This window comes from Lepus europaeus, chromosome 13, assembly GCF_033115175.1.
Source record: "Lepus europaeus isolate LE1 chromosome 13, mLepTim1.pri, whole genome shotgun sequence".
Classification (NCBI taxonomy): domain Eukaryota; kingdom Metazoa; phylum Chordata; class Mammalia; order Lagomorpha; family Leporidae; genus Lepus; species Lepus europaeus.
The window spans coordinates 81,336,979-81,359,413 of record NC_084839.1 but is presented as its reverse complement, the minus strand read 5'-3'; the positions used below and the strand labels follow the sequence as shown (position 1 = coordinate 81,359,413).

Below are 22,435 nucleotides of genomic sequence, written 5' to 3'. Positions count from 1 at the left end.
TAGCTGGAAAGTCTGTAAATTGCCACGTCATAACTTTTAGGTAACTGCCATTGAACACCTGTTCCGTGTCTGGGGAGGGGACATGTGGTCTTGTGCTTATAACCTGGAGGGTTCGGCCACAACCCCTCCTGGCTGTGCGTGAATAGCATGCTCGTTTTGCTGGCCTCCGACACGTGTGCTGTCCGTGGGGCGCCGTCCATGTGTCTGTGGTGAGTGCTTGTCAACCATGACTGTCACTGAGCCTTCCCGGGTCCTCCGCCCTGCACAGTGTTTGAAGCGGCAGGGGATGTGCGGCATCCTGTCGGCGCACACAGAGCTGACTCTGGACCGCGCTGTGCACTAGTTTCTTTCCGCAGCCCCTGTAGAGCGATCTGTAATGGAACAGTATACCGGACTGTGCATCAAAGGGATGAAAAACTACAGTATTCCAAAGGTTGAAGTTCTGCTGTTTTGTTACCATGCCTGATATACATCTTGAATAAAGTCTTAACATTTTTCTTTTAAAGAAACATCTTGGTAATGTTGGGCTTATGAGGAAAGGAAATTTTGTTTGTAATGTGGAAGCTAGCAAGGATTGACAGCTGAGCGCTCAGCCGCTGACTGGCCTGGTGACTTGGCCTGTGACTGCTGCACAGGATTTGGGGAGGAAAGAATGTTAAATGACATGAATGTTTCTAAAACTGGTTGCTCACACAAATACAAAACTTGGAAGTACCACTGTTTGTCTCACACTTTTAAAGATCCTCACTGGCATCTGGGCAACAGAACAGCTGGCTGGTGGGCAGTTGTGGTCCATGGTTTTCCTTGTTTCTTCATCTGCAAATGAGGGAGGGCCTGGACAGGTCAGAACAGCTCGAGGTACATGGGCAGGGCCACTCTTGGTGGTAGGGATGCCCATAACCCTGTTACCCCTCGCCTTTAAAATATGAACAGGTAGGAGCCAGCATTGTGGCACAGTACAGTTAGGCTGCTACCTGCAATGCCAGCATCCCATACAGAAGTGACAGTTCGGGTCCTGGCTATTCTACTTCTGATTCAGCTCCCTGCAAGTATGCCTGGGAAAGCAGTGGACCATGTGGGAGACCCAGATGGATTTCTGGGCTCCTAGATTCAGCCTGGACCAGTCCCAGCCACTGAGGCCATTTGAGGAGTGAATCAGCAAATGGAAGATTTTGAACTTACTGAAGTCCTCTCATAGTGCTAGACCAGTCATTTCTTGAGTTAGCTGTGAATTTCCCTGAGGACTGAGGGGAAGCCATAGAAGACTAAAGGAAATGCACAGGCTCTTAAGGAGTTGAGATTGTGGCTGTGGACTTCGCTGTCCTTTGGGGTATTTAGTTAAACCTCACAAAGCTTCAGTTTCCTCAAATCTAAACTAGGGATTAGTAGTATCTCCTTTGCATGGCAGGTAAAAGGATGAGCAGCTTTGTAGATTATTTTGTGGATATGCTGGGAGCTCCAGGCTCCTGGCTGCTGTGGCCGTTTGGGGAGTGAACCAGCAGATGGAAGACCTCTCTTTCTCTGCAACTCTGCCTTTCAAATAAATAAATAAGTCTACACACACACACACACACAATTTTAGACTTCTAATTCTCTATCAAATCTGGGAATGTTTAATTCAGTCTTAAAACTCTCAGAAGTTTAATACAGGTATTTGATGTTTACACAATAATTTGTTTTTAAAAAAGTCAAGTTTTATACTTCTTCATTTTTGCAGAGACATAATATATGCAGATATACATAGGCAATGCCTGGGGAGCTGTAACATTTCTGACCTACACTTTCAGGTTCGTGCGATCGTGGTACTTCTGATAGGGATCATCGGCATACCAGTTCCGCCTCTTCCAGAAAGATGTGGTCATTTTATCTAAGAGTTTACTCTGGGTTTTATTGCAGAACACAAATTCCCTCAAGCGTCTTTTTCTTGCAGTGGTCTTTTTCCATAATTTCTTCTTATAACCAGACTGTTGAATAGCACAACAAAGGCGTGAACAATTACTTTACGTCATGTAGGAGACAACTGACGAGTGCACAGCCTGTGGTTTACAGGCCCATTGGGAACAAAAGCTGCTGTGTTTCAGAAAAATTCTCAGGGGTGAGTAGAGAAAACATGAGCAGCTTGAAAAGAAAATATTAACATTTTGGAAAATATTTACAATAATATCACAGAAAATAAAAGCTCAATAAATCTGTATGCTGGTGAAACACAAAATAACAGCATATAATTATAACAGCCAACTTTACATGCATTATCTTATCTCTGTAACACTCTTCAATACCAATATAATATGTTCTCACTTTACAGATTAAAAACACAAATCCTGATTACGAAGAGGCAGACTGAGGTGCAAGAACTCGGGAGTTCTCAGCCACACATTTACTCTGCCCTGATGAGGAGGGTACTGGGTACTGGGTAAAGTTAGGGGGACTGAGTATTACAAGGGCTGAGAGGTACAGCTTTCAAATATTACTGCTTCATTTTTCCTTTTCACACACTAGGGACCAATGTTTATAGGAAGCACTTTTAGAGAACAATGACTACAGTACAACTATTAGTGTGCAGTGAAGGGATGGTTTACCCATATTTTTAACCTAAAACTTCCATATACAGAATATTTTCCATGCATTAATTTTAAAGAAGCTATTAAAGAAATAGAAAATTCAATTGTATGTAGAAGCTATAGTCATAACTAAAGCTACACAGTAAGTTATAGGGGAGGCTGGACTAGAAACCCTGGGTCCCTGCCAGTCGAGGACTCTTTACGGCATCAACCAAGACTCTCAGCTGACAAGCTGCCTTGGGTTTCTGACGTGTCTTGTCATCATGATGGGCACGCTCAAAAGTATAGTGCTGCTGAGAACTAAGGAACGGTGTTTAAGAGTTCAGAGGCTTGCTACTGACTGCTTACAATTTTAAGTTCAAGATTCAAACTAAAGTCCTCTTACTTGAGTAAGAATTGTCTCGTCTGCAGGCCAAACTAAATCCCTGTGTTGATTACAGACCCCTAATCTGCCATCTTGCCCAACACGGCCAGTGTCTTTTAGATCACTCTGCGCAGGGTCAGGTGTTGCAACACTGCCTGTGATGCTTGCATCCCTCATCAGACTGCTGGTTCAAGGTCCAGCTCCTCCACTTCTGGCCCAGTTGCCTGCTAGTGCACCTGGGAGGCAGTAAACAATGGCCTAAGTGCATGGGTTCCTGCCACCCATGGGGACGATTCAAATGGAGCTCCTAGTTACTGACTTTGGCCTGGTCCAACTTCGGCTGTTGTGGGCATCTGGGGAGAAAACAAACAGAAGACCCCCCCCCTCTCACTGCCTTTCAAATAAACAACAAAAACAGATTTCTTTGTGCAATGGAACCACTATGAAAATTTTTTGGACAGTTCTAAGTTCAGAAATGGAAGGAAGGAATAAACAACAAATATTAGGGACACCCAGATGAAACTATGCCACAGAAAATACTTTTAATTTCTCTACATTAGTGAAAGTTATCCAGTTTGTTTGTTTTTCTCTTAAAATGAGATTCTGAGGAACCAGGCCATTCTGCACACACTGTATTTCTTGGGGCTCTAATCTGAGGCTAGATATTATGACTAGAGAGTTTGATCAGGCTTTTTACAGCAACATGAAAGTTCCAGAGCCCAACAAGGGGGATATGGGAAGGAAGGCAAAGAAAACCACCCATTTCATCTTACTTAGGGACAGATGAGGACCTGGAAATAACTGGAGGGAAATGTTTCCAAGGGAAAAATTCACAAACTCAGAACTTCAGCTACTGATGGGTTACATGTACTCCTGTTGACTGGTGTAGAAAACTAAACTAGGGCAAGCATTTGGCCTAGCAGTTACGACACTGCTGGGGACACAGGCATCCTCTGTTGGAGTGCCTGGGTTTGAGTCCCAGTTCCGTTCCTGATTCCAGCTTCCTGCTGGTGCCCGCCCTGGAAGGCAGTAGATGGTGGCTCAAACAGTTATGATTCTGCCACCCATGGAGACCCAGTCCCATGGAGTCCCTGGCTCCTGGTTTCATTATGGACATTTGGGAAATGGACTAATAGATGAGAGATCTGTATCTCTCAAATAAAAAAAACTAACACAGTGCTGTCTCCATGGAGAAATATGCCAAGAGTACCAATGAACCTACTAATCTACAAATTTGACTGTTTATAAGATAAATGCTAATCCTTTCGACCTTTCAGATACTGAGAAAGTTCTACCAACTATTTTATCTTTATAAGGAACCAAATTTTGATGTTTAAAGAATTAAATTAACCTCCAGGTATAAGAGGAAATTAGGATTTAAGCAGCTATTAAAGGTTAAGACTGGTTTGTGAAACTCTGGCCTTAAGCTGGCTTTCTAATTATCAGCTCTTCTGTTTCCTTGAATAAAGATATGAATGAAAAAAAGCCCAATTATGCTCGATGTGGCAGAGGAAAGAGCAGTAATATTTCAGAGTCCCCCACAGAGGTTGGAGTCGCAGGCCAGAGTAATTATTGGAACTCTGTCTGTGATAGTTCCAATCATATACACCAACAGAGAGGAAAACTTGTAAACTGAGGGGGGAAAAAAAACCGCAGGTGGGGTTGATGTTCTAAAACAAAGATAAAGCTGCCTAGGGGCCAGCCATGGTGGTGTAATAGACAGAGCCATTCTGATCCAGCTCCCTGCTAATGGCCTGGGAAAGCAGCAGAGGATGGTCCAAGTGCTTAGGGCCTAGCACCCATGTGAGAGACCTAGAAGAAGCTCCTGGCTTTGGCCTGGCCCAGCCCAGGCCGTTGTGGCCATTTGGGGAGTTAACCAGCAGATGGAAGACCTCTCTCTCTGTCTCTGTAACTCTTCCTTTCAAATGAATTAAAATTAAAAAAAAAAAAAAAGATTAAGCCACCCAGAGAATCCAATCCAAGGAGGCTGAAATCTTCTCAGACCCCCCGATCTGAGCCATGTGCCCAAGTCTGCCATGCTGTTAACAGGCTTCAGCAGGTTATTAAACTTACAGGCTTCAAAGGACTTCTGCTGGTCACTAGACAAGCCAGACATGTTAGGACACTGGCAGGGAAGCTGTGCTCCAGTGAGGATTTTTGCATTCTGAATGTTCTGTGGCTTTATGAATGCTTCCATGTTTTCTTCACATGGATTCACTTACACAGAGATGCCTGCCAAGCTGGTACTTTGGCAAAGCACTGTAACAACCAATGGTAAGAAGGGGAGGATATGTCATTGAACGGGCTCGCTGGATTCATTGCACTCTTCATTTCAATTTCCTACTCACAATCCTTTTACAATCAAGAAATAGTGTGAAGACTCACCTTTCTCCTTAGCCAAAGGCCAGAATGAAGTCTAAGAAACCTGTAGATGACAGCTTTCACAGTTTTTCTCTTGCCTTTTCGTGAACTGAAGTATGTGACCGTTCTGACTGGCTGCTTCAGGACACTTGGAAGCAAGGGAGCCACTCTAAAAAACATTTAAAAAAATTTCAACTCAGCAGTTAAAGACTGATTAAATGATAAAACTGGGGCCGACACTGTGACACAGTGGGTAAAGCCACTGCCCACAGCATCCCATATGTGTGCCAGTTTGAGACCTGGCTGCTCCACTTCTGATCCAGCTTCCTGCTAATGCGCCTAGGAGAGCAGCCAAAGATAGCCCAGGTACTTGGGCCCCTATACCATGTGGAAGACCTGGAGGAAGCTCCTGGCTCCTGGCTTTGGCCAGGCCCAGCCCTGACTGTCATGGCCATTTGGGGAGTGTACCAGAAGATGGAAGATCTCTCTAACTCTGCCTTTCAAATAAATAAATAATAAATCTTTTTAAAAATGATAAAATCTTTTTCTATACTTAAAACCACATGAGACCCAGATAGAGTTTCTTGGCTCCTGGTTTGGCCTGTCCACTCTCAGCTGTTGTGGACATTTATGGAGTAAGTCAACAGGCTGAAGATCTTTCTCCCTATCATCCTGCATTTCAAATAAATAAGTCAATCTAAAACAGCAACAATAATAAAATGAGTGTAGTTGCTCCACTGGAATGGAGCTGAATTTGTTTATTTATTTTTTTAAATTATTGGGGCCTGATGTTGTGCAACGGTAGAGCTGCTGCCTGAGATGCTGGCATCCTATATGAGCACTGGTTCACATACCGGCTCCTCCACTTCCAATCCAGCTCCCTGTAAATGGCCTGGGAAAAACAGTGGAAGATGACCAAAGTGTTTAGGTTCCTGTCACCCACATGGAAAACCCAGAGCAAGCTCCTGGCTTCGGCCTGGCCCAGTGCTGGCTGTTGTGGCAATCTCGGGAATGGAAGAAATGGAAGATAGCTCTGTCTCTCCCTCTCTCTCTGTAATTCTGACTTTCAAAATAAATGAGTCTTGAAAAGATACCTGTTTATTTGAAAAGCAGAGTGACAGAGAGGGAGAGATCTTCCATTTGTTCACGCCCCAAATGACCACAAAGCCAGAAGTAGACAGGAACTGCATTCTGGCCCCCTACATGGGTGGCAGGAACCTAAGTACCTGGGCCATCTCCCTCTGCCTTCCCAGGTGCATGAGTAGGAAGCTGGATCAGAAGTGCAGCAGCTGAGCTTGAATTGGCATTCCAATAAGGGATGTTAGTGTTGCTGTAGCAAAATGCTGGTCCCGGGAACTGAATTTTAATACTTCAAATGACCCCTGACACTAAGCATAAATAGAATAGTAAGCATCACCAACTTGCAAACCTTCTAAAATCTACCCTTCAATCTCTAGAAAAGAATTTATCCCATTATGTTTTAATCACCTGATGATTTATCAGTCTGCCCACCAAATGATAAACTCTTTGAGGACTTTAACTTTGTGTCCTTGGTGCCACCTTAGTATTTGCTGACCACACACCACACACAGCCCAGCTTTAAAAGCTTGCCATCCAGGCCGGCGCCATGGCTCACTGGGCTAATCCTCCACCTGCGGTACTGGTACCCTGGGTTCTAGTCCCGGTTGGGGCACCAGATTCTGTCCTGGTTGCTCCTCTTCCAGTCCAGCTCTCTGCTGTGGCCCGGGAAGGCAGTGGAGGATGGCCCAAGTCCTTGGGCCCTGCACCCGCATGGGAAACCAGGAGGGGGCACCTGGCTCCTGGCTTCGGATCGACGCAGTGCACCAGCCATAGTGGCCATTTGGGGGGGTGAACCAACTGAAGGAAGACCTTTCTGTCTCTCTCACTGTCTAACTCTGCCTGTCAAACAAACAAACAAAAAAAAGCTTGCCATCCAGGCAATCATACAGACAGCATCACAAGTGTGCTCTGCTTGGCAGTTTCTGCTGTTGGCATGAAGCTATATGGATGTCAATCATTCTCTCATTTAATCAGGCAAAGTCTGTATAATAATCCACAGGCAGCAAAGAATATCATCTACTTCTAAGATGTCTTGTCATGATGATGTTTGGAAGTTTTCGCTAGATATCATGTTTACCGAAATAAACTACCTGTTAGGAATGGTTGTAGAATGCCCACAAGTAAGGTTTCTGACAGATGTGGTAAGTCTGGGAGCAGAGGAAACAACTGGTGCCTGAATATGACTGAAATGTCTGGTGGACAGTGCAGAAATAAGACAGGCATTCTTGGTACAGTTTCGATAGGCTGGAGCTGCCAACGTATTCAGGGGCCTTAATAATCCTGTAAAGAAAGAAGCATATATATTTAATATGTTACTCAAAAATAAACATCCAGATATTTAAAAGTATGGATCAAAGCAACCAAGCATTATAAATAATGTAACCTGAGCATCAGACTCATGGTTTTTTGTTTTTTTTTTTTAACCAATTTTATTGAACTATAACTTCCATACCTTGTTAAATAAAATGTATAGGAGGCCATGGATTTGGACTGGGTACCTGCACTGGGCCCAACAGACAAACCCAAAATATAGCTTCATCACAGTAATTGAGTTTTGGTTGGCTGCAGAAGACCCTGTAGCCAATTAACTAAGCTAAAACCAACTGACTGGCTAAATGTAATCAACTAAGTTGTTTTCTTTGACTCACTTCTATTTTTCCCATAAATGCTGTCAGATAACATTGTTAGTTGGAGTTCTCAGATCCTGCCTGCTCTGGCTCTGAGGGTTGCCCTATTGATGAATTGTTCCTTTTGCTCAAATAAACCCTACTAAATTTAACTGGTCTAAGGAATTTTTTTTAAGATTTATTTATTTGAAAGGTGGAGTTACAAGGAGGGAGAGGCAGAGGCAGAAGCAGAGAGACAGAAGTTTTCCATCTACTGGTTCATTCCCCAAATCGCTGCAACAGCCAGAGCTGGGCCAGACCAAAACCGGAGCTTCATTGGGATCTCTCATGTGAGTGTAGGGACCCAAGCACTTAGGCCATATTCCACTGCTTTCCCAAGTACATCAGGAGAGATCTGGATTGAAGTAGAGCAGCTAGGACTTGAACTGGCACTCATATAGGATGTCGGCACTGCAGGAGGTGGCTTTACTCACTAGCGCCGGCCCCAGAATTTTCCTTTTAACACCATAAAACCACCCAATTTAGATACACAATTCAGTGATTTTCAGAAAATTTAGAGCTGTCCAGCCATCATCATGATCCAGTGTGATGTGTCCTAGTTCTATGTCTAGTATTAGGGGACACAATATATAGAACATTAATACCTCCCCACCCCACCCACCCAATCTTACTTTCTATGGAAACAGAACTCCCACAAGCACTGTAAAGGCAGCTAGGAGACACAAAGCTTGAGTCCTTCCTGGAAAGACAACAGAGTGGCAAGAGAGGATTCATGAAGAGGAGAGGAGAGGGGAGGGGAGGGAAGAGAAGGGGAGGGGAGGCACTTGGATTCTCCTCTAGAAGATGAAGAGGCCCTCAGAGGAGGAGGAACACATTTCAGGCAGGATGAACAATCCAAGCAAAGACCTGACAGCTGACACAAACAGATATGCAGACTGGAGACCAGAAATGCCACAGAGGCTGCTCACTGCCTGCCCGACTGTAGCAGAGATGCTTGGAAAGAAGCAGTGGGACAAGAGGTGGGCACTTTAGAAGACAGATTCCTGAGGGCAGGGATGTAGGGACTGAATGCTGTTCTCTATCAATACCAGACAAGACCGAGACAGGATCGCTAAATCAAGCCCTTCCTGACCTACGTTTCTATCTTCAGCTGTGAACCAATCAAGAGCAAGAGGCCTCCAGACCCCAATAGACAAAGACCTCCTATTAGGGACTTCCCCAACCTACATATTATATTCAGAATAACCCAATGCAATTGACATGCGACCTTCCTAGAGTGATGGTATTGAGGGGCACTATCATTTTGAGCCTGTTGTGTGAAGAAGAAAACAAAACAAAACAGTGCCTGCAAAGAACACTGAGCTGGATGCAAACTGAAGAGCCTGGGCCTGAGAAGGAACCCACATGCCTCCCTAACCTCATAAAAACTACGCCCTGTGGCGTAGTGGGTAAAGCTGCCGCCTGCAGTGCCAGCATCCTATATGGGCGCCAGTTCGAGTTCCAGTTACTCCACTTCCGATCTGGCTCTCTGCTATGGCCTGGGAAAGAAGGCCCTGTTCCCACGTGGAAGACCTCGAAGAAGCTCCTGGCTTTGGATTGGCGCAGCTCTGGCTGCTGCAGCCATCTGGGAAGTGAACCAATGGATGGAAGACCTCTCTCTGCCTCTCTGTAACTCTGCCTTTCAAATAAATAAATAAATCTTTTTTCTTTTTTTTTAATTTGACAGATAGAGTTATAGACAGTGAGAGACAGAAAGAGCGAAAGGTCTTCCTTCTGTTGGTTCACTCCCCAAATGGGTGCTACGGCCAGCGCTGCGCTGATCCAAAGCCAGGAGCCAAGTGCTTCCTCCTGGTCTCCCATGCGGGTGCAGAGGCCCAAGTACTTGGGCCATCCTCCACTGCCCTACCGAGCCACAGCAGAGAGCTGGACTGAAACAGGAGCAACCGGGACTAGAACCCGGCGCTCATATGGGATGTCAGCGCCGCGGGCAGAGGATTAACCAAGTGAGCCACGGCACCAGCCCCTAAATAAATCTTAAACAACAACAACAACAACAACAACAACAACAAAAACCCTGTTCAGCTCCTGCAGACAGCCAGTGGGAGAACCTCTTCACACCATGCCATCTCCCTTATGCTGGGAGATAAGATCTCAGTAAACCTTCTATGGGCTGCACACTGGCCTCTTGTTAATTTCTATTTGCAAGTGACCCAAAAAACCTGGGGTTGATAACAAATCCTTCTCACCTTAACTAGGCTAATAGTTCATGCCTGCAAATGAGAATTACTAATGGAGCTCCGACTCCATTACTGACTGAGTCTAACTAGTATGGGGTGCAAGAATATACATGCTGAAAAAACTGCATGTGGGCAGACATTTGGCCCGAAGGTTGGTACACCCCTGTCTCATACTGGAGTGACTGGGTTCAATACTAGCTTGCGGCTCCTAACTCCAGCTTCCTAAGGATGCAGGCCCAGGGAGGTAGGAGTGATGGCTTAAAGTTATTGTGTTCCTGCCACCCACATGGGAGACAGGGATTATGTGTGTTCTCAGTTCATGGCACTGCAGGCATCTGAGAATGAAACACTGAATGGAAACTAACTTTCTGTCTCTGTTTCTCTCTGCCTCTCAAAGAAATGGAAAAGGAAACAGAACAAAAGAAAAAGTGCCTTAGGATTATGGAAGTGTCCTAAAACTGCAACGTGATGATGACTTCATGGCATGCTAAATTTACTAAGACCCATAACATTGTACACAGAAAATGGGTAATTTTATAGCATGTAAATTCATCCTCAATGAAGTTGGTTAAAAAAGAAACTCTACTTGGGGCAAGTACTTGGGTGCTGCTTGGGAAACCCGCATCTCATATCTGAATGCTGGTTCCAGTCCCAGCTTCTCCACTTCCCATCCAGCTTCCTGCTAATGAGCAGCCTGGGAGGCAGCAGGTGATGGCTCAAGTACTTGGGCCCCTGCTATCCACATGGGAGACCCAGATGGAATTTCAGGCTCCTGGCTTTGGTTTAGCGCAAACCTGGCTCTTGCAGCCATTTGCAGAGTGAAGCAGCAGATGGAAGATCTCTCTCTGCCTCTCTCACTCTGCCTTTCAAATAAATCTTTAAAAAAAAAAAAAAAAAAAGGAACAACTGTCAATGAGACAACCCAATAAATCAGTAAAAATATTTAAGTGAATATTTCATAAAATAAATCCAAAAGATTAATACACATGTGACCGACCACACTAAGGCTCATTAAGCATTAGAGAAAGGCATATTTAACCTTCAGTGAGATATCACTACACAGCCACCAGACTGACACACATTTAAGTCTGACAATACCAAGTATTCGTGAAAATGTGGACCCTCCACTACTGGGGTAACCAAAAATAAGCACACCATTCTGGAAAACAGTTTGTCAGTGTCAGACAATACTGAATATATATATATATATATATATACACACACACACACACACATGCTCTGATCCAGTAATTCCACAGCTAGTTACACACATGTGTGCACACACACACACACCCCCTCAGGACAATCAGCTTTGCACATGACAGCCTCCAAACTGCAATCACCCAAATGCTCATCAGTAGTAGAACGGAGATTTGTGGAGCAGTCACAGACTATTACATAGCAATGCAAAAACACTCAGTTACAGGCAAGATGAATGAACCTCAGAAAGCAGAAGTCAGACACCAAAGCAGGGTGAGGAATGTCCAGCCTGAGGATCGTACATGGCCTGCAAAATCATGTCTGGCCTTGCCAAGGCAATCGCAAGGAGGACCAAAATCCAATACATCTAGAGTAGGCTAATTTTTAAGTTGATAATTTTGTATGGCCCACAAATGAGGTTATAAATATCCAAATGGCTCTTGGCAAAAAAAAAAAAAAAAAAAAAAAAAATTCCCTATCCCTATTAAAGAGGACATACTGCATGATTCCATTCACATAAAGTTCAATACCAGACAAAACTAAACAACATGTTCATGTTACTGGGACACACACATTATAGATGCTAAAACTACCAACAGGCAAGGTAAATATTAGAATTAGATAATTATATATAGAATTAGAATCATGTTTACATATGGAATTTTGACTGGGGAGATGTGGGGTCTGGAAAAGGAGTTTCTGGTAGTGCTTTGGAGCTTGGGTGATTCACAGGTTTACTGCAGCACTGTTGAGCCATTCATGTGTGTGACACACTTATTTTTACATGTGTATTTTGCACGTCCACACAATACTCGTAAAAAGGCTTTTCTCTAAGAGTTGGTAAATTTACACCATTACTTTCTTCCTTGTTTTCCCACCAGTTTTTACCTTGATTTAATGATATTTTGAGTGAAAGTGGCTTACTGACCATTCTATCATATTTGAGTGATTTTTAACTTCTTGCAGGAAGTCCTGCGCATGAAGGCTCCCCTTACCTCTCACTCAAGGAATTTATGCCCACCTTCGTGCGGGGGGCTGCAGTCACAAAGGAATGAACCACACTTCCGGACTGTAAGGGAAAGGGGGTGGGGCAGAGCAGAAAGGAGGCAGGATAGGAATTCACAGCCCAAATGAATTTATTCATGGAAAAACAAATTTGCAGCCAGGGCAACACGCTAGCTAAGTGCCAGGTATTACGTAGGTCACTCTATTCACACAAAACTCAGCCAGTCCCCCTGGGACGTGGCATTAGCCCCATTTTACCGCAGTGGAATCCGAAATTCTGAGAAATGAGTAAATCTCAAGGTCAGAGGTCGTGACGGCCGAGTCCTAGCCTCTGAATCGGATAAGTTACATGGGACCTTTCGCGTGTCCCTTGCTTCCCTCCACCGCTGTCTCTCTGGTTTGTATTCTGAAGAACGGGAAATCCGGAAGACGGCAAAGACCGAGGGCCAGCCGGCCAGCAGCGGTACCAGACGGGACCTTGGAGCGTGGCTGCCCGCCACACCGCTCCGCGCTCCAGACAAGTCCGGAGTCCCTCCAGGCCTCACATGGTGACCTTATCCCCGTCCTTTCCATGCTTAACCTCCAGCCCAGACACCCATTCCAGTTCTCCGTGCTGGGAAGACATTCATTAAAACACTGACCTGAAGCGGCTCTCAGGACACCGGCGAACGCGAGAGCCGCCATCTTGCCGCACGACTACGGCGGCCGCAGTGGGTTCAAAAGCCCCAGAGCAAAAGCGAATAAAAGAAACGCAATCCGGGCGGAGTCAAGGAGAAGGGGAAAATAAAGGAACGCCTACAGTTCATAGGTCAGGTTCCTTCGCCGCCTATAAAAATATCGCCATGCATATAAGTAGGCGCTCAAGATTTTATTAACACGTGATTGAACGATCTCTTTTAAAAAAATGCAAAATATTTGTAAGAATTTTTTTTTTGCTCTTTTTATGAAATTTGAGAGAAAAATGGTGATTCTCTTCCAACCCTGGAGGACGTTAGAATAAATGAATGGGAAAAAGTTGTATTACAAAAAAAATCATTTTGAAAAAATATTGCATGTCAACTCTGATCGAATAAGCGTGCATATCCTAAGGATATTTACACACACGTACATTGCACACATATGTGCTTTTCAAAAAACACTCATTTGCCAACTCTCCCTGAATAATTCTAGTCATTCTTATATTCCTGAGAATTAGTGATCACACATGCTGTTAGGAAACTGGACGAGGGAAGCCGCAGGGCTTCCCAGCGCGGCGGGCCGCGGCGTTCGGCGTGGAGCCGGCTCGCGTCGGCGGTTTGGGCCGCGGGGTTCGGAGTCCCGTCCCCAGCGTGACCTCCGGGAGGCGGTTGGCAACCACCGCCAGGCAGAGGAGCTTCGCGGTCTCCGCCATGCCCAAGAATAAAGGTAAAGGAGGTAAAAACAGGCGCCGGGGAAAGAACGAGAACGAATCTGAGAAACGGGAGCTGGTGTTCAAAGAAGATGGACAGGAGTATGCCCAAGTGATCAAGATGCTGGGCAACGGGCGCCTGGAGGCCATGTGCTTTGATGGCGTAAAGCGGTTATGCCATATTAGAGGAAAACTGAGGAAAAAGGTTTGGATAAACACCTCGGACGTTATATTGGTGGGTCTGCGAGACTATCAGGATAATAAAGCGGATGTAATTTTGAAGTACAACGCCGATGAAGCGAGAAGCCTGAAGGCGTACGGCGAGCTTCCGGAACACGCCAAAATCAACGAAACCGATACATTTGGGCCTGGAGACGATGATGAAATCCAGTTTGATGATATTGGAGATGATGATGAAGACACTGATGATATCTAAATCGAACTCAATGTTTTATATTCCAAGTTTTCTGAAGATGTTCTACAATTGGGAATTTGGGCCATCACTTGTTAAGAATAGAACTTTGTTTAGCATGAGTATATTTTGTTAAAGCAGGTTCACTTCTTTTCAGTGTTTCAATGTGTTTACTATATTTCTTTAAAAAATGATGCTGAGAGGCCAGCATGTGATGTAGCTGGTAATGCCGCCTTCGGAACACTGACATCTCATATGGGCCCAGCTTTGTGTCCTGGCTGCCCCACTAACCATCCAGGCTCAAGCTAATGGCCTGGGAAAAGCAGCAGCAGATGGCCCAAGTGCTTGGGCCCTTGCCACCATGTGGGAGACCAGGATGAAGCTCTTGGCTCCTGGCTTCAGTATGGCTTAGCCCTACCCACTGGGGCCCCTTGGGGAGTAAACCAGCAGATGGAAGACTCTCTCTCTCCCTCTGTAACTCTGCTTCTCAAATCTTTTTTTAAAAACATTGATGCTGAATTATTTTAGGCAATATGTTAGTGCTTTGTTCTTTAGATATAATAGAACTTAGAGGTTAAAAATTATATCTGCTGTTCAAAGAAGGAAGTGCCTTTTTTACATGACAACTACATTTCCAGCAAATTGGTATTTTGAATCAATTGTTTGACCTAAAATCGTCATAGATTTCTCAGCTGTAGTTTAATCTGTTTAGTCTGTATACTCTTTCTGTATGTTCCAAGAACCCACATACTCTCTTGAAATTTTTTATATTTAAGTATGATAGAAATCCATATTTGGAGTCATGTCACCTTATGTATTTTTATACTAACTTTGATCTACAATTCTTGTTACCATCTATGTTTTCATCCTTTAAAATAAGTGCATTTCTACATTGTAGTTTAAAATATGGATTAAAGTAGCAATTTTGAATTTATAAGATTAGTAGTTCCAGAAATGGAACATCAGATGATAACCAGTTACCTTAACACTGGAAATGGTGACATAATAATTGATACTATTTTTCTTTAATGTGCATAGAAAAGTTTTCAAGACAGTTTTTGACGGTAAAACATATGGAGTATTTTTTACTATATGAAAAAGTTTATGTTAAAGGTGTCACTTTATAAGTCATCCACTGTAACACACAGTTTTGGGCTTTATAAACAACCAAATTTCTGTGTATAAGCGGAAAACTTATTTCTTAATAAATTCTGTAAACCAAAACAAAACCAAAAACAAAAAAAAAAAACCGTTCTGGGGTGGACATTGTGGCCCAGAAGACAGCTTGGGGCACCTGCATTCCATATCCAATTGCCAGATTGAGCCCTAACTACTCTGTTATTTTTCCTTTCTTTTAAAGATGTAATATTTATTTGAAAGGGTGATGGGGCAGGGTGGGGGCAGCAGAATCTCCTCCATCTGCTATTTTACTCCTCAAATGGCAACAAGAGCTGGTGGCTGGGCCTGGATAGTCCCATCTCAAAATAATTTGTTTCTACACACCCATTTTATCATGCTAAGTAACATGTACACAGATTCCAGAGGTTAGGAGAAGTGGCCATCTTTGAAGGCCCATTATTCTGACTACCACACCAATTTATCTTAAATTAATTATAAATCCATTACACAGGGATGGGCATTGTGTTGCCCTGGGTTAAGCTGCCACTTGGAATGCCTGCATCCCATATCTGATGGCCTGGTTTGAGTCCTGGTTACTCTGTGCTTCCAATTCAGTTTTTTGCTAATGTATCCTGGAGGGAGCAGATAATGGCCCAAGTATTTGGGTTCCTGCCACCCATGCGAAGGCTCAGATGGAATTCCTGGCTCCTGGCTTTGGCCTGACCCAGCTGAGGTTGTTGTGGCCATTTAGGGGAATGAATCAGCACATGGAAGAGCTTTCCCTCTCTTTCAAGTCATTAATTATTTAAATAAACAAACCCATTGCACGCTAACGTTTTTATGAAAATCAGCTTCCAAAAAATAGAAAAGCAGCATTCTTTTACTTTTTTGTAAATCTCTCTTTAAGATGTAGCATAACAAAAAACTGGATTCTAAAATTTGCTTCGGCAATTTCTCATCTGTTGGGTAGCTTCTGATAACACCCTATAGTGTACTATTATGAGATAATGAGAGTAAAAAAGAAAATAGTATTACTATGAAATGTTATTTTATGGACCAGCCTTCAAAGTGTGTCATGCTTCCAGGGGCCCCCTGGATAACATTTTAAGAACTTCTGAGATGTTTATACTTCATTGCCTGTGGGATTCAGAGTGCTTTAGTGGTTGGTGAGCTTGTTGCCATCTTGGTCTCCCACTCTGATGACCATTTTGGGTCCAAAATCCCCCATGTCGTCTGGAAAAGTTTGAGACATTCAGAAAAGGTTCTTTGAATTGGCAATGGGTGTTACTGAATGTTTTTGAACAGGTGAGTGATGTGATTTAAATTTCTGAGTTACTTTAGGAGAGTCCCAATGTAACATTTTAAGGCAAAAAGTTCCTAACTTGTATGTGGAGGGTCAAGGATTTGGTTAAACGAGGGGCTAGGAAACAACAGAAATCACTTCTGAGGTTTAAGAACTCAGAGGTGCTAATGATGTTCAGGCCCAAGAGGTGGCTGTGAGGTACATGGCTGGAGCAGAATGAAAGTGTTTATTGGCATCAAGGTTCAAGGCCAAGGCTATCAACGGCATCACCCAGCAGGACAATAGTGGGTAGGGATGGGAGCCAGAAGACTCCAAGTCAATCGAAAATGGGAGACTGCTCTGGAGGCTGTTAGATGATAGAGAAATGAGGTACAGTATAATGTAGTTATGAATTTCTATGAGATTGATACTAATAGTACTATACTGGAGTATTCAAGGAGTATCAATACTTTGTTCATATTTCACGTTATGCTTTGGCGGAATATTTTGAACTCCGTGGAATATTCTGAACAGTGCTTCTGCACTGAGTTATCTTCCAACTCATTCCTAGGTTGCTGCCAAAATTATTTCTCTAAAATAAAAACCCGAGAAGGCATTGTGGTTTAATCCGAAAGGCGCATAAGCTGGGGGGGGGGGGAGGGGGAGGAATTCTATCCCTTTCCTGCCATTAATCAGGTACATGAATGACATGCCCCGCACAACCCTCACAACAAGCACCACCAGTGTTAGTTCAACCGGTCTGCAGCAAGCACGGTTTTCCTGTTGTCCAACGAAACAAGCGCGCAAACTGAGATGACTGCATTGTTTACGTAACTGTGGCCAAATCGATTTCTTCCTACGAAACAGCCAGCTGACAGAGCCAGTCCAGATGCTCGTTTTCCCCGTGGGAGCGCGGACCGAATTACCCACGCTCACCCCTGCTACAGTTCACCCAGTCGCCCTGGATCTTCGGGCTATGAAGGAGGAGCCTCCGCGCGACCCGGAAGAAGAACCCACCCTTCCCGCCTCCTTTCCACCAATCGTTTCCGCAGCCGGGGCGGGGCCTATTCGCCAGCGGCTGCGAGCGAAGGGAGACGGGAGAGGGGAGCCGCGCGTGCGCAGTTGATTTGACGGCCCTTCCGGTGCGCCCGGTGCAGAAAAGTAGCACGGCCGGGGGCACGCACGGACGCACGCCCTCACGCACGCCCTCTCTTGCTCGCGCCGCCGCGGCTGCTCCCGCGTACTCCCCCAGCGCCGTCCAGTCCGCCGAGATGCTGCGGGCTTGTCAGTTATCTGGCGTGACCGCCGCCGCCCAGGTGAGCGCGGGAGGGACCTCTCCGAGAGGGCGCGTGAGGAAGTGGACTCGGCTGAGCCTGCGGAGAACGGCGGGAGGCGTTGGCGCTGCCTGGGCCCCGGGACCCAGGCGCGTCTCAGGGCCGCCCTCGGGGCGAGCCTCGCGGGCCGGGCCGCTGAGGCGGTTCCCCAGCGAGTTCGCCCGGCGGGGATGACTTGAGGGCAATTGCTGAGGCGGGCTGGGGTGTGAGAGGCAGCGGGGAGGCGCGGCCCGGGGGACATGTCCTCCAATCAGCCCCGCGCTGCTCCGCTCCAGGGCCAATCGTGGCTGCCGGCGACGTGGGTCGCCGGTTGGGCGCGTGATAGGTTTCCAGTGGTGAAGGTCGAGCGGGAGGACTACAGTTCCCAGCAGAACGTCGCGTGGCCGGGTCTGAGGAGGAGGGGCGTGGACTACTCGAGAGTCCTCGTTTTAGGGGTCAAGGTTGTAATTGTCCCGGGGGGACCTGCCTTCGTTTCCGAAGCGGAGAACACCTGTGAACTATTCGTACCCTAAACAGAAGCCGGAGATGTTCGTTTGCGGAGCTCACACCCCTGGGAAGGAGGACAGGTGTCCTGACCTTGCGCTCCCTTCTGAGATTAAAGCCCGGGGATCTGTGTGGCCAGGCACGGGGACAGCTGCGATTGACATTCCGAAAGCCTAGACACCCAGTTCCCTTTGGTTTGGCATGCTTGCCAAAGTAACTTTCTAAAAGTGAAAATGAAAATCGTACCTCTGTCGCTCATCATTTTCAGTTAATTGCTGTTTTGGCAGAACGTGTTGCAAAACAGAATGTAAGTGGTAATTGAACAGAATCCTTAGGCCTGCTGGGAGTGTAGCGAGTTACGAGATCACACACATCAAACTTTTTTTTTAAGTTTGCTTCTTTCATTAGTTTCCAGGGTAAAAGAAGCAAGCTGTCAGTAGCAAATACCCGCAACTTAGCAGCTGTCAAAGAACACATTGGTTATCTTACATTTTGATGAATGATCTGGGTTCCCTGCTCAGACACGCACAAGGCTGTAATCCAAGTATGGCTGTGATGGTTTTCGTTTGGCCATCAGGGTCTTCCAAGACCGTGCATTTGTTGGCTGAATGTAGCCCATTGCACTCAGCTGACGGCTGTGCTTATTTTCTTTCTAGCTCCTGCCTGCCACTTCGCTCAGCTTCTAGAGGTTGCTTGTAGTTCCAGGGGCCATTCATAGCAGGGGTGTGTGCTTTCTGGCGGGCTGCCTCGAGGAGCTTGCCTCGCTGACTTCAGAATCTTCCTTCCCTGGGTTTGAGCTCTAGGCCCAGAGGTAGAAGCTTTCTGGGTAACCTCTCAGCTCGAGTCGACTTCTTGGATCCCAATTAGGACATAAGAATAAAACAAAACTCCCTAGTAAACTGTGAACCTTTTTCTAGCTCTCAAACCGGATTTCTTATGCTTCTGCAGTTTCTGTCTAGCAGTTTCTGCTGGTTCAGCCTCACTGTCTCCTCAGTGAGTTTGTACATTTGATATTGTTTTGAGAAATTCTGCATTTTTGGCTTCTGTCAGGTCATATCTTGGGTCCCATCTTGCCCTTCATTTCTCACCTTGTTTTCCTTTATTGAATCACCATCTTCCTTGTACTTCTGAATATGTTCCTTCCCATTCTGTATACACTCACTTAGGATTACATCAGCTCTCAGAGTTTTAATCCCTAAAGATGACTCTCTAACTGCTTCTTTTCAGCTTTATATTCAGATTTCTAAATTCTTGTTTGATTTTGGAACCAAACTGTTCTGGAATATTCCTCCTGTCAATATCTTTTCCATTTCATTAAACTCCATCTTCTTTAATATCTTCCAACTTTTACTATTTTTCTCCTAGAGTCAATTCTTTATATATGGTGGTTACTAAAGGCTTCCAAAAAGCAAACATGGGAATAGGTGTTTGGCCTAGTGATTAAGATTCCCATGTCTCACATATAAGTGTTTCGGTTCAGTTCCTGACCCTGGCCCCTAACTCCAGTTCCCCACCAATGGAGACCCTGGTAGGAATGGTGATAACTTAAGTATTGAGTTCTTTTCACATAATGGGAGACCTGGGTTGAGTTCCTAATTCCTGGTCTGGCCCAGTCTCAGCCCAGCTATCATGGCCATTTTGGGGAGCTGTGTCTGTCCTGTGATCTCTGTCTTTTACTGTGTGTATGTGTGTGTGAGAGAGTAGGCGCACAGGCGTGTGTGCCTCAAAAACAGGCTGGTGCTGTGGTGTAGTAGGCTGAGCCTTCACATGTGGCACTGGCATCCATATGGATGGAAGAGCTTACTGTCTGTATATAGCCTCTCAAATAAATAAGATCTTAAAGGCCATTAGCATTGTAAAAACAAAACCAGACACATGTATCTTTATCCAGACTGTCCTCTGTTCTTTGCACAGGCATTTAAAAATAAACAAAGATGCAGTGTTCAGTGACATCCCAGTACATTCAGCATGAAATCTGAACCCCTTACCATACCCCCCAGGACCTTCATGATCTGACTCTTAATATCTCATCTTTCTGCCGTGCCTTGCTCGTGCTAGAATGTCTGTCACTGCTTAGCTCACTCCATTCAGATATTTTCTCAAATGCCACCCCTTCAGCGAGCCCTTCCTTATCTAAAATAGACTTCTGACTGCTTCCTTGCTTCACTCTATCTTATCTTGTTTTGTTTTACTTCATAGTTCTTAGCATTACCTTACATTATAATATGCATTTATTGTGTTTCCTTGTTTGAAATAAAAGCTTTGGTGCAGGTTGCTAGCCCAGCAGTAAAGATATCCACACCCCATAACGGAGTCAGAGTACTTGGATTCATTACCCAGCTCTGTCTCCTGACTCTAGCTAACTGCTGGTGCAGACCCTGGGAGGCAGCAGTGATGGCTCAAGTAATTGGGCTCCTGCCACCCATCTGGAAGACATGGACTGAATTCCCAGCTCTTGGCTTAGGCCCAGTCTGGCTGTTGCAGGCATTCAGGGAATGATCCAATGAATGGAGTTGTTCTTATGCATGTTTGTGTATGCTCTTGGACACACAGTCTCTTATTCTTTCTCAAGTAAAATGAAGTAAAAGTATATATCTCTATTAAAAAAAAATAAAATGTAAGCACCAAGAGAGAAATGGGTCCATGTTATTCACTGTTGTATTCCAGTACTACCGGTAGTCTGGCTCTTGATAGATGCCAGTAAATATCTGTGATGTGTTTGAATGAAAGAATGAAAGTGTTATGTGAATTTTTCTTAGTATCTGTTCGTGGATGTGACCTCCCTGAAGATTCTGGAAGCTCTGATATGTCACAGTGTTCTCTAGAGAAACACAACCAATAGGATATGCACATATAGACTCGTAGAAATGTTTGTTGTAAGGATTTGGCTCATGCAGTCATGGAGGTTGCCAAGTCCAGAAGCTGCAGAATTCACTGGCAGGCTTGAGGTCTAGGGGAGCCAGTGGTGCAGTTTCAGTCTACGGGCTGGTGGCCTGGAGACCAGCAGAGCAGACACTGTCCTAACACTGTGAAGGCAGTCTGCTGGAGGATTCCCTCATGCTTTTTGTTCTGTTCAGGGCCTTTAACTGACTAGATGAAGCCACCCATATTATGGAGGAAGATGTTTTGAGATTATTTGAAAGTCAGGAGTTACACAGAGAAAGAAGGAGAGGCACAGAGAAAGAGAGGTCTTTTGTCCGCTGGTTCACTCCCCATTTGGCCGCAATAGCCAATAGCCATTGGCTGAGCTGATCCAAAGCCAGGAGCTGCTTCTGGGTCTCCCATGCAAGTGCAGGGGCCCATGGATGTGGGCCATCTTTCACTGCTTTCCCAGGCCATAGCAGAGAGCTAGATTGGAAGTGGAGCAGCTGGTACTCAAACTGGTGCCCACATGGGATGCCGGAACTGCAGGCAGCAGCTTTATCGCTATGCCACAGCACTGGCCCCCAAAAGTTCACCATTTCAATGTTAATCTCATGCAGAAATATCCACCAAATTGACAAATAAATGCAACCATTACAGATGGTATCTACCTTTTCTTTTATGTCAAGGCTTAGTATCCTTGCATTCCCTACATATGGGTATTTAGTACAAATGAATTGTTCTTTCTTTCCCAGAAACATGTCTCAGAACTGGGGTCCTTCCTCAGTTTACTGTTCAGTTTTTTTTTTTGTTTGTTTGTTTTTTTTTTTGACAGGCAGAGTTAGAGACAGAGAAAGGTCTTCCTTCCGTTGGTTAACCCTCCAAATCGGTGCTATGGCTGGCATGCTGCGCCGATCCGAAGCCAGGAGCCAGGTGCTTCCTCCTGGTCTCCCATGCGGGTGCACAGGCCACAGCAGAGAGCTGGACTGGAAGAGGAGCAACCAGGACAGAATCCGGCGCCCCGCCTGGGACTAGAACCTGGGGTGCTGGCGCCGCAGGCGGAGGATTAGCCAAGTGAGCTGCAGCGCCAGCCACTGTTCAGTCTTTTTTTTTTTTTTTG

General features: G+C 45.2%; 3 protein-coding genes across 15 annotated transcripts in view; 2 read left to right on the top strand and 1 right to left on the bottom strand.

The window, feature by feature from the left end:
• Positions 1-233: 233 nt before the first annotated feature.
• Positions 234-13,167, bottom strand: MRPL35 (mitochondrial ribosomal protein L35). Of its 2 annotated transcripts, none has more exons than XM_062209807.1 (4): positions 13,078-13,167; positions 7,458-7,647; positions 5,311-5,455; positions 234-371 (listed from the first exon to the last, which is right to left on the bottom strand). In XM_062209807.1, exons 1-4 carry the CDS (start codon positions 13,118-13,120, stop codon positions 234-236), a joined length of 516 nt encoding a protein of 171 aa, XP_062065791.1. In that variant the 5' UTR covers positions 13,121-13,167. The 2 variants fall into 2 exon arrangements, with proteins under 2 accessions (XP_062065791.1, XP_062065790.1); XM_062209806.1 differs by lacking the exon at positions 234-371 and adding an exon at positions 1,572-1,964.
• Positions 13,168-13,824: 657 nt separating this feature from the next.
• On the top strand, positions 13,825-14,259 carry LOC133772219 (eukaryotic translation initiation factor 1A, X-chromosomal-like). The gene is made up of 2 exons (XM_062208730.1): positions 13,825-14,028; positions 14,080-14,259. Exons 1-2 carry the CDS (start codon positions 13,825-13,827, stop codon positions 14,257-14,259), a joined length of 384 nt encoding a protein of 127 aa, XP_062064714.1.
• A 3,461-nt stretch (positions 14,260-17,720) lies between these two features.
• Positions 17,721-22,435, top strand: part of IMMT (inner membrane mitochondrial protein) — a 46,704-nt gene continuing 41,989 nt past the window's right edge. For 4 of the 12 annotated variants that reach the window (XM_062209799.1, XM_062209797.1, XM_062209796.1 and 1 more), the window contains exon 1: positions 17,804-17,952. In XM_062209799.1, coding sequence (XP_062065783.1) covers positions 17,908-17,952 — 45 coding nt within the window. In that variant the 5' untranslated portion in view covers positions 17,804-17,907. Of the gene's footprint in view, positions 17,953-22,435 lie in introns of all 12 variants that reach the window. The other 8 variants (XM_062209800.1, XM_062209795.1, XM_062209793.1 and 5 more) reach the window with 4 other exon arrangements.

What these genes read in the sequence shown, in the direction of transcription:
- MRPL35 (XM_062209806.1), bottom strand. Translation starts at nt 13,120, where the DNA reads ATGGCGGCTCTCGCGTTCGCCGGTGTCCTGAGAGCCGCTTCAG. An exon ending in TGTCCTGAGAGCCGCTTCAG is followed by an intron (nt 7,648 to 13,077) that starts GTCAGTGTTTTA and finishes CTTTCTTTACAG; the next exon opens with GATTATTAAGGCCCCTGAAT. An exon ending in TCTACAACCATTCCTAACAG is followed by an intron (nt 5,456 to 7,457) that starts GTAGTTTATTTC and finishes AATGTTTTTTAG; the next exon opens with AGTGGCTCCCTTGCTTCCAA.
- LOC133772219 (XM_062208730.1), top strand. Translation starts at nt 13,825, where the DNA reads ATGCCCAAGAATAAAGGTAAAGGAGGTAAAAACAGGCGCCGGGGAAAG. An exon ending in GAGGAAAACTGAGGAAAAAG is followed by an intron (nt 14,029 to 14,079) that starts GTTTGGATAAAC and finishes CGAGACTATCAG; the next exon opens with GATAATAAAGCGGATGTAAT.